This window comes from Gigantopelta aegis, unplaced genomic scaffold (genome assembly GCF_016097555.1).
Source record: "Gigantopelta aegis isolate Gae_Host unplaced genomic scaffold, Gae_host_genome ctg1577_pilon_pilon:::debris, whole genome shotgun sequence".
In the NCBI taxonomy this organism is placed as follows: domain Eukaryota; kingdom Metazoa; phylum Mollusca; class Gastropoda; order Neomphalida; family Peltospiridae; genus Gigantopelta; species Gigantopelta aegis.
The window spans coordinates 90,344-102,352 of record NW_024532768.1 but is presented as its reverse complement, the minus strand read 5'-3'; the positions used below and the strand labels follow the sequence as shown (position 1 = coordinate 102,352).

Genomic DNA, 12,009 nt, shown 5'->3' with positions numbered 1-12,009 from the left:
ATGAGAAAATTACTAATTACTAAAATTAATACATGTTCAATACGAATGTTTTAAATCCCTAAAATTAGTAGATGGAATTAATAATATGATTAAGGTAATTCTAATAACTCCAGTGTTTTACTATAAGTTTAGCATTTCCAAATAGTTATAGGACAATTTATCAATTGTAATCTTGTTATCATAAAATGCTTTTTAAAAAAGTCTTGAAAATTATGTTTTCATTTTCATTCATACACATATAAATTAATGCTATTAGTATCACACTTGTCAAAAGTATTATGAAAACCATACCTTAATTCCATTTGATGTATTACATTGGTAATAAATATGTACAGGAGTGTCAACATCATCTTCATTGAAACCTCCACCTGACTTTTGTGGTAGAACAATTAATGACAGCACCACCTTATTGCCTACAGCTAATATTAAGAAAAATATATACTAATAATTATACATACTGTAGTATTAAGCAATCTTATTGGTCAGATGTAGGGAAATATATTTCTCAATTGCTCCTTGGTGTCTGAGTATATTTAGCTTTCCCTAATTTTTTGCTATCCCTGTATAGAATATTCATGTTCATACAAAATATTCTTAGGAAATCTGGTACCCCTAAATTTATCTCTTAAAATTTTATCTTTTGCTTGGATTAATTTCATAAAGGCTAATAAATGTCTAAAATATGAGGCCCCTCAGTATAATAGGATGAGTTAGAGAAGGATGCTCCATATAACAAGGTCATGAAATTATTTATAATTACTACATTGTTAGTTAATCTTCATGTACAAATACATATTACTTTGATGTTCAGATGTTTGTGGCCCATTTTATTGCTATATACAGGTAGTGGTATGCAATTTGATTTCACTAAATAAGTCATCATCAGTCATTAGTATAACATTCTTAATGACTTGAAGCTGAAGCAGTTTTGCAACTGAAATAAGCAAAGAAAAGATAAACTGCTTTCTTTCACAAATATTCTATTAAGTTCTAGGCAAAGAGTATGTATGAGTTTTGTAGTTAATTGATTGACAATGTAACTAATGAGTACATATCATTCGATTGTACTATATTATTACCATAACATCACCTTAAAGGATGTTAACGAAGGCATTATTACAGGAACAAAGGGAACACACAAATGTATGTTGTAGGGAGTACAATTTTGGGAGGGGAGGTCATTTGTTGTTACAGGCTAAACCAGTGTCAATGGGAGCACATTTGTTGCTTTAACAAACATGACTAATAGATATGATGAGATGGTTTAGACTCAAGGCAACAACATGTACACCTGTGCATGTTATTCGTGTGTAGGAATGTCGTCAAATACATAATTTCATAGTAAATCAATTAGTACATATTAACATAGTTTATTAACATCAGTTCAAGTCAAAACAGGCATGATCGCTGATATTTGCAAGTGGGCTTCACTTGAGTTGCCGAGGAAGCTCATTAATGACTACCAGTACATTTAGCACAGTCTAATAACAATACAGTAGGCCACGGATCATAAATGTTAAAAATTAAATCATTACCTTGATCCAGACAATATATTGCCGTTGATGCTGTTAGAAAGGAAGCTCCAACAATGGCTGTTAGTAGGATATAATCATTTCTAGTCTCTTTAGCACAAGAAAACGACGCTTCAACCACTCAGAACTAGTCTACTTTGTGCAGTATACGAAGAATACTTTATATATTGAACACTCCCCCGATCGAAATCGTCATTTGACATTACGCAAATATTTGCACTTTGTATAACTTCTCTGAATTAAGATTATGAAATAAGAAATCTGTCTCTAATAAAAGTCTTGATTTCAAAAACTCCAAAAGTATGGAATCTTCAAAATGATCGCAAATTGCAAATAACCAAGCGATAAATACACTCACACAAAGTATGTAAGAGTGTCTAGTTAAGTTATGCAATTAGAGTTAGCCACAAACCATACTATCCTGTTTTAACCACCACATCAAAGACAAGAAGTCGTTCCTACTGACGTATTGATTTTATCATATCAAATGTATAGTATATATTAAGTAAACCACCATAGACTGTAAATAGTATAGTATTAATACTCTACAAGCTTAGCATGATATGTCACCCTCTAGGAATATAATTACAAAATATGTATGTACTATATAGTATGTACATGTTAATACATAAAAATAATAATAATAATAATAATAATAATAATAATGATAATGATAATGATAATCAAACTAATAATCCATCACTTTTTTTACAGCAGCAAAACATCGATATTTAGTTGGAAGATAAAAAGGTTCAAATATTAAAGGGAAGGGTGTGTCCAACCACAAACCCTTTGAATAGGAGCTTCTAAGTTAAGGAAACATTCCTCCTATAAAAGAAAAGGACATTAACATCAGAGCCATTATATATATAATCTAATGAACACTGACCAAAGAATCCCAATTTAAATTAAAAAAAACTTTAGTGTGTTGTGAATTTGTAGTATTATAAAACTATTGCAACTAAAAATAGTTACTTAACTAGCTAACAGTAAACTAGTAACAATATAACTAAGTTGTATTACTAGCTGTAAATAGTATACAATAACATTATAGCATTGTTGTACATAATAACTTAACAAAGGGTTATCTTCAATAGATTGTTGTGTTACTAATAATTCGGAACTCTAGATATGCTTTAATCATAAACAATTATTACTATATGTTGTTAACAGGGCTCTAGATGCATGTCACATCAAAAGGCTATATTATTTGAATAGATGACATCACACTCTAGTATTATTATTATGACCAGCTGATAGTGTACTACTTATCAATAAAGGAATTTACTTTTGAGGTTTACCATGCAATACAAGCATCAATACATTATGAGAGAGACAATCTGTCCACTCTCAAACGTGAATTGCTTGTGTATTATGAAATTACATTGTTAATAATAGATATGTATGTGGAATACGTATTACTAGCATGCAGATATGTTGCCTGAACTTTTAACCACCTATAGAGACTATACCTGAACTAATTTTCTAGCGTGCAGATATGTTCCTGAGGTGCTGCTAGCTATAGATATGTACTGGACTGTTGCTAGCGTGCAGATATGCACCTGACCTGCTGTTATATGTACCTGAATTGTTGCTATCTATAGACATATACCTGAATTGTTGAGGCTATTTCAGCACCAAAACCTGCAGTTAAGGAGCCTTCATGTGCAATAACAACTCGTCCAGTTTTACAAGACAGACTCTACCAAGAGAAGAATAGAACAAAAACACTAATTATTAATATATAAAGTAATAGGAAAACTACACATACATTTTAGGCTATGCTACCTTGGTAACTGTGTCTATATCCCAAGGTAATATTGTTCGTAAATCTATAAGTTCACAAGAAATATCAAGCTCTTGCTTGGCCATTTTTGTGACCTCACGTAGCCACATGATTTGGCGCCCATAACCTATTAGTGTAACATCTGAACCTATAGTAAAATTAGTGCATAAATAACATGAGCAAATAATCAGCCCTAATTAAGTAATTATGAACAAATATTAGTACAATGTATGACATGTAAAAGTGGATTCCTTACCTGTTTCTATGACTTCAGCAGTAGATAAAGGTATAGTAGTATAATCAATATCTGGCACAGCTTCCACTATTGGTCATAGATACAAAAAGAGGAAAGTAATAATAAAACTATTATTACTAATTGAGATATAGTAATACTTAATAAAGAGAAGGTAGATTTTGAAATCCTTTATTTTTTTACCAAGGGGCCACCTGTGATCTTTGACTGTACATTCCAACAGTGGTTGGTTTGTATGGTCAAAAGAGGGAATTAAATACAACCTTCATCAGTTCTGGTCTGGATATTTGACAGGTGTATGTTAGTAGCTATGATCACTTGTATTACAACATACCAAATGAAAGAGGGGGAATAACTAAACATCAAATAGGGAGAATATATAATGTCCATTAGTATCCACATTATCAAATCATTAGGGAAGATTGCATTCAAAGATGATGTGATGTTTCATATATCATAAGGTATTATCTCACAACTGTATGAAATTACAGTATACTTCATTACAAAGTCAATACTATAACCTGCAGCTCTATAGAGAACTTTTGGTTCAAAGAAGAAGACAGACAGGCTTATCATCTCTAATAGAGGACAATAAAAGACCTTTAGCTTGACAAGGGCCTCGAAGGAATAACCAACCTAGAGGGAAGAGATAAAAAGAGAGAAAAAAGGGGGGGGGGTTACTTAGTGGTATATAGTAGTACATTGCATTCATGAAATAGTGTTAGATGAAAAACAGAACACAATATTTATAATCATATTTGAATTGTTGTAATCATTAAGTGGGGACCTACAACAGAATACAATATGAATTAGAGTTATGATAAATGATAAAATTTACCATTAACAAGGATCATAAATAGACTGTATCTATGGTAAGTATCTCAAAAGACATAGTGGCCTAAGGCAGGTGCAAAGGAAATCATTTCATTAGTAGAAGGGAACTAACTCTAATTTGAGTTTCAACCTTATGAAACCACAGCTAAGGTTCCCACAGGTAACTTTGTAACACCACTGAATGCAATTAAACTACGTTACATATAATACTATGTGTGTGTGTAAGACAATTGTAACAATAACATCAACCTACACCATGCTTACAACATTCTGTGTTTTCTGTATTACAACAAACATTTAATTACAAATATAATCCTGTAGACTAATATATAATGTGTAACTATATATGTTCTCTTTAGTAGTTTCAACATACATCACATGACACTTGTACGTGTCCTTTTTGATGTCAACACATTCTGGTGTGTAATATAACTTGTAGTAATACATGTCAGACAGTCTATGAAGTCAATTAGTAAAAAAACAGTGTGTACATTTACCTTGATCCCTGGTATGTGAGAATAAAACCCCTCCACACTCTGAGAATGATAATGACCACCATGACCTACAGCTCCATAGGAGCACGCACTGTCATGCGACCACAAGAATAATGACTGGCACATCGATATCGGAACTTGGCAGCCCTCATTAACTACTTGATCAAATGCTGGATGGATATAGTCAGCAAATTGTATTTCAGCAATAGCTGTTGAGCCTTGAGTTGCTAATCCTATAGCAAATGCTACAATGCCTTGTTCACTGAGAGAGTTATTAAAGACCCTATCAATACCTGAAAGAGAGAGAGAGAGATGTTAACATTGATCAAGTTAATATACTATATAGAAGCTGTGGTTAGGCAATGTGGTACACTGAAGCATTCAGTTCATAACACAGCATTAGAGACAATAAATTTATTGTCTGATTTGTCTGTGCGGGCATAAATTATATCATAGGACTGCTTTGACACATAAAGATGAGGTGCCAAATGGGCATGCAATGTCAGTTTTAACAAATAATTCAGATCTCTTATTTATAATTTTGAGGATCTATAATTCAGATTTACTATATTTAATTAGGATCTTATCATACTGTATGGCATGTTTGTCCCATTTGGCATCCCATAAGTAAAGAGCTAGGTAGAATAGAGTTCCGAATAATAAATGACAATATGTTGCTTGAAAGATACTGTCAAATTGAAAAATATGCTAGAGAAAAAAATAATTAGAATATTAGAGCATATGATAGGGTTCATATAACATACTACAGAGCTTGGAAGTGAGTAACCTCTGACAAGAAATATGTATACAAATCATTTTAATAATGGGAGAATAAGCATATACTTAATAACCATGAATTCTTTATGTGGGACAGTCATATAACATTACTATTCTCATATGTCACTATAGCAGTGAGTATTTATCCCCCAAAAATACCAGTGAATGAAAACAAGATACAGATATTTAGTCGATTGTAGTACTACGTCATGAGACAGGATCAATTATTACAAAATGTAATAATCCAGGGGAAAGACTATGTCTCTGGTGATACACTTCCAGTAATCTAGACTTAAAATACTACATATACTTAATAACTCACTTTCCTCTTTTCATTATTACTGGTAAGTATTTTAGGAGTTTTTTGGTGCTAGGAATTGGTAACAAATTGCCTTATTACCAATTTTTAGTATGGTCTTGAGAGTTAACACTCTAGTTAACCATGTCAGTGGCACTAAAGCCTGATCAAAATATTTATTATCAGCACCTTAGCTTCAATCAACTCTCAATCTACAACACTACTAATAGTATAATACTCTAACATCAAAACAGTTGTTAATATATTGAGAATATTGACTTACTAGCTTACTTAATACAGCTAACTACTGTAAAATTTTATACCTTCTATTTCAAATATCAATAACCATTTGGTCATTTTACAATTGCTAGTAGTCAAACAGTAATGTCCTTTAATTACATCAAAATATTTACTGAATAAGAAGGTATTACATATAACAGACCTCTTTACTTCACCTATTTTTGAGACCATCTACCCATAGCAAATTTTTAGAGGGACTACACTATATATGATAACTTAAATTCATGAATGAGGTAATTGAATATTATAAGAAAATATTTTTTTTAAAACTAGCAAATACATAGTTAACAAGACCTTGTCACTTACCATATTTGTCTTTCAACCTACAGTACATCTGAACACACCACCAAATGCTACATCCTCGCCAAAAAACAGCTACACAATGAACACAAAAAATAATTTTACATTAATAGACACAATATAGTCATAGTAACAGCAAGAAACATGTCCTCTGTCTTAACATACCAAACACACTACAGACTCTAAACATCTAACATGTTTTATTACTTTAGATACTATAGTCAGTCTCAACAGGCAAGGTCTTTCACTATGGGAGCAATCAGAGAACAAAATATGTCTTTAAAATAATTTATTCATTTTCAAGTCTCAGTCTCACATTAGAGTACCATTTGTTTAAAAGCCTTACAAGCTTCATTGATGTAGTTAACAACCACTTCAAAAACCAAAGCCAAGCACTATTAGTATTGTCAAGCTTCTCTCAACAGAAGCTTACAAACATTTGAGTCACAGTCTGCAGTCCAAATTAAATGGTACATTGGTTATGAGGCTAAATTGTGGTAGAGGGAACAATTTGTGATACTATAGGTGCTCCAATCAAGTTGCTATATATGGTCACAGGGAGTTCATATTTGGACATCATTCATAGTATAACAAATCTTCATAATAGAGGTACGTAATAAAGGCTATGGCTTCTCCAGTTCATATTACATTGAAGTTCCACCACCCATGATAAAAAAGTCATATTTGGACATCATTCATAGTATAACGAAATCTTCATAATAGAGTTACATAATAGAGGATATGGCTTCTCCAGTTCATAGTACATGGAAGTTCCACCACTCATGATAAAAAGTTAACTCATATCTTGGAGGAATTTATGAGTTGGAATGAAAAGGATTTGGCTTGAGAAAATAGATTGAATGCATGCTCTCTATGACGTGAGATAACACATTCTATGAGAGATAGATCTATTGATGTATATAGTGAGCAAAGGAATCTATATTTTTTTGTTTTCTCACTAAGAACCAGCTTGACTCTATCAAAGGTGCATAAAACTAAACTTCCACTCAGAACCTGTAAATTTTCCTAACCCGGAAGGACTACCATGTACTAACATCATACAATTTCTCTACTTCATGTTGTCTTGTCCATGGGTCAACATGTATTTAAGATCACTGAAAAGGTATTCTATTCTAGACTTCCTTTTACCCAATCTTCAGACATTATTAGTTTACATGTAATTATTAAAACCAAATCCAATTAGAAATTTACCATTAAAAATCATTCCTTTTATCATCTCTGAATTGCCTGTCCTTGGCCCTTCCAGACCTATGCCCAAATTGTAAGAGGTTACTCTCTCAGATAGAGCCCTCAAAGGCTAAACATGGAGTTATATATAAATAAATGAACTGTAATAACCTTATCAATTATTGTTAAGATGGCCAAAGGGAATTAACATTGTGCCTATTGATGAGATCTCTGGTTAAATGATTGAAACAACCATGTTGATGAAGGATATAATTGTAAGGGATCTAATTGTCTATTATAGCTGATGACTCCATTGTAATTGTTTGATTGGTTGTTGCTAAGGACTCTGTTATTGAAATTTAATTGATTGTTGCTAAGGACTCTGTATTGATATTTAATTTGTTGTTGCTAAGGACCGTTTGATTTATATTTTATGGTGTAAGTTGTGTTGTTTATATTTATTGTCTTGCTTGGTTTTGTTTATGATCTTTACTATCAGTTCTTCTTTATCAACTACTACTTCTCTAACAATCATATCTATCAATATTATATATAAAATGTAGACCTTTATAGTATGACTCTACCTATCAATGTATTCCTAAAAATATCATGGTCTCTAAGGAAGTAGTTAAATATTTCTATGTATGTTGGGCATATTTTTTAAAACAAATGTAAATTTTCTTCACTCTGGTTCTCAGTAAAAGCTCTTTATAGACTGACTATTACAAACATAAGCAAACACTACGTGACTGGTCTAACCTAACATCAATATCTCTCAGTTTGCTAGATAAATTATTATATAGAAAATATGAAGATTTGATCTCCATACAGGGTTATTAAGGTAATACCATGAATAATTAAAAGTTAATTATTTTGACTACAGACATATAGATCTGTTCTACCATCAAAATAATCATTTAAGACTAGACTAATCTTACAGAATAATTAAAACATAAAATTGTAAAATGAGAATGAAAGTCAGGGATCATCATTTTATGTTACTATTGATGATTCTATATTTGGCTAAAGCTGTGAATGACCAATTGTTAAATGAGACAACATTATCCTCACATGACAGTAATTAACATAACTACATCAGTAAAATACATATTATCTTACTTGATGTAGAATCATCATCCATTGCAATATCTAGTGCACTTCGTATGGCCTCTACTAAATTCATCTCTACAGTGGGTCCTGTAATGAATAAATACTAAAATACTATAATGACAAAAATGACATTAATAATTTTCTCGAGTATGAAGATAATATTTTTCTTACAATTTCACTGCTTTAATCTTTTGAGTTACAATCTGTCATACATCTCTGATTGTACATAAATTAGTTAGAGTGAAATTACATGAGAAAATATAAACCTTGCCAATAAATGTTTAGTAGACACTATCATCAAAGATGGCAGCCATCACATAGACCATAAACAATATATAAAATTTCTTTCTGATGTGACCATTTCTTAATAGATATGTTGCTAGGTAATTCCCAAAAGGAAAGGAGACACATAATTCAATTAAAATGTCAAAAAGTCCAACACTAAACATGTACCTCAGTGATCAGTATCATAATACTGAAGGATTCTCAACTTGAAAACTAATACATGTGAAAACACAAATCACACATTTTGTAGACATTTTGTATTCTACCACATTTTAGTTCCAAGTATACTTGTTATAGAAAATCAAATTTTAAAACACTCTAGCTTATTTCATATATACAGTTGATGAAGACTATTAGACCTGCTAAATTATTAAATTATTTACAATTAATAGGTCAACAAGGACAACAGTCAACTATCTCCTTAATCTTACCGTTCACAGGTGGAGGATCTGGTACATAACTTGAGCGATCACTGGCATATCTAATCAACTGTGGCAATAGACCAAGTCCTCTCAACCATTTGTAGAAGTGAGCCTGCTCAATAGCGCCATCTTTAACAAAATGGGCGGAGATGTAGGCGGGATTACCTCACATACGTATCCATGGTAACAAGCAACTCTGCAAAAACTAAAGGACTATCATTATGTATGACAGAGCTCCTCGTGTTTTGACAGCTACTGCTCCGTCTAACAACGTACAGTCTAGTAGTATAGGACCTGAACATATGAGTCTGAGTCCTCAGCTATTAAAACAAGTAAGCTTACGCAAACTAGCTGAATATAAATTCCATCTTTCTCTCTCCAGCTGGTTATGCTCCCGTCATGTCAATGTCAAAGAGGGAATCATTCTCACGTTAGTGAGCAAGTTGTATAGCTCCTGGACCTGGTCAATATGTACCAGACTTAGACAACTGAGCAAAATCAAAGGAGGAGGTGCACTACAGAATAAGGTACTCCTATATCAGATTATTTGTATGTACTAAGAACAATTTGTTTATGTAATGTTAAGGAAACTTGAAATTATGAAATATTTTCAAGTTTCAAGTTAATTTCAAATTTCAATTATGAAATAAATAATTAGTCTGATCCTTCCTATAATTGGAGCAATAGTACACAAACTCAATCACTTTATTTTGCTTACATACGAGCCTTTTTATCACATTTGGTAAAGTTTGCATTCATTTCCTCAGTATTTTCATTCTCCTTAACAAAACTTTAAAATACAAAAAACATAAAATCCAAACCTTTTAGTATTTTATATCCATTTCTATACTAATATATGTCATTCCAAAATCTCATTTCTAGTCTCTGCGTTTTTCTTCTCCACCCTCATTCACTCCTGGTCCAGCGAGCTTACACACTTCCTTCATCACTTTCTACAAAGACACATGTTCGATCTCAGACCTATTCAGGACCTTCTGGAGGTAGTTGAGTATGTAAAAGGGAAAGGTATTCTGGTAAGGACAAGTTTAAATAAAACATGTATAATAATTATAGATATATATGTTCACACATGTTAGCATATTATATATAATTTAGCCTAAAGATTTGTGTTTAAAAATTAAAAGAGTATATTAATCACCATTAATTATTGTTTTTTACATGGTGTTAGATAAACTTAATTAATGGTAACAATACTTTTTAATGCAGAGTAACAAACGTGTTCATTATGTACGTAAGCAGACAGCTCCCTCCATACCTTTCCCGGGGGACAAAGTCATGGCTATGAGGAAGATGAGTTAGGACACTTAAACCTCAAGACTTTCCCCTACGAGATAAGACAATGGGTCAGCTATTTACAATGTTTTACATGTATGTTAGTGGTGTAACAGTTGTACAAAAATCTCACACCTGTATAATTTAGATAATTGCCGTTAATTAGAGATAATTACAACTACACTAGTACATCTGAGTATTGGGGGTTATGGGATCAATTACAATATAGTATTACTACTACTACTTAAAAGTTACTATTACTATATTAGATCAATTAGTACTATTTACTGTACATGTAAGACCTCTTACTGTTGTGGCTTTACTACAGACTGAAACTATGACAACAAAGAAATACAAAGGAGTTCATTTTTGTAACTTGAAGTCACTAAGGTCCAGTTCAAAGGTTAGTTTTGTGATGATATAAAATCTTGCTAATACACTATATGAAACACAATGTTTTTGTTTATTTCTTATTATAATAATTTTATGTTAACACTCTATTTTTATCAGCAAATATAATTATGTATAATTATTAACTTTAAACCATTTACATGTTATGTATTTGTATCTGTAGGTAGAGAAGGTCCAGGACCAGGCGACTATGATCCTAGACTACAACCACAAGGACCATCAGTTAGTGCTATTTTATTACTATTATTAAAACTTTAATGTTTAAAATTACAGATTGCAGCTCAAAGGTCAACAGCCAAGGTTGTGTAGAGATTAAAATTGGTATTATTAATTAATTATTTGTATATATAGTTACCACGTTATCATGAAATAGTACCACAACTAGAAGAAAAAAAAGGTACTCTACTATTACATGTCAATACTGTATTGATGTATAGTGATATTATTAGTGTCTCTTGCTTGTAGGGTGTACCAGGCCCAGGCAAATATGATGTAGGCTCTCTGTTTCAACATGATCCTTTACTTTTAGAGGATGCAACTGAACCTCCTCCATTTGGTTCATCACAGCAGGTATATTGTCTACTTTATGTCAACTTTGTTTTATACCTTCCATCTCTTAGCGATTTATAATGAATTTAATGCCCCCCCACACCTTCTACTAAATATAATGATCCAAGAACACAATGGAAAGTTTTAAAAAGGTTTCTCATCAACAAATTTGGATAT

The 12,009-nt window shown here is 31.9% G+C and overlaps 1 protein-coding gene across 1 annotated transcript; it reads right to left on the bottom strand.

Moving 5' to 3' along the window:
- Positions 1–2,220: 2,220 nt before the first annotated feature.
- On the bottom strand, positions 2,221–8,951 carry LOC121391068 (2-oxoisovalerate dehydrogenase subunit beta, mitochondrial-like). The gene is given in 13 exon segments (XM_041522825.1): positions 2,221–2,312; positions 2,315–2,360; positions 3,145–3,234; positions 3,321–3,466; positions 3,575–3,640; positions 4,093–4,126; positions 4,128–4,201; positions 4,899–4,979; positions 4,982–5,045; positions 5,047–5,192; positions 6,581–6,595; positions 6,598–6,645; positions 8,879–8,951. Coding segments are annotated over 13 exon segments (969 nt in total). The 5' UTR covers positions 8,946–8,951.
- Between the last annotated feature and the right edge of the window lie 3,058 nt (positions 8,952–12,009).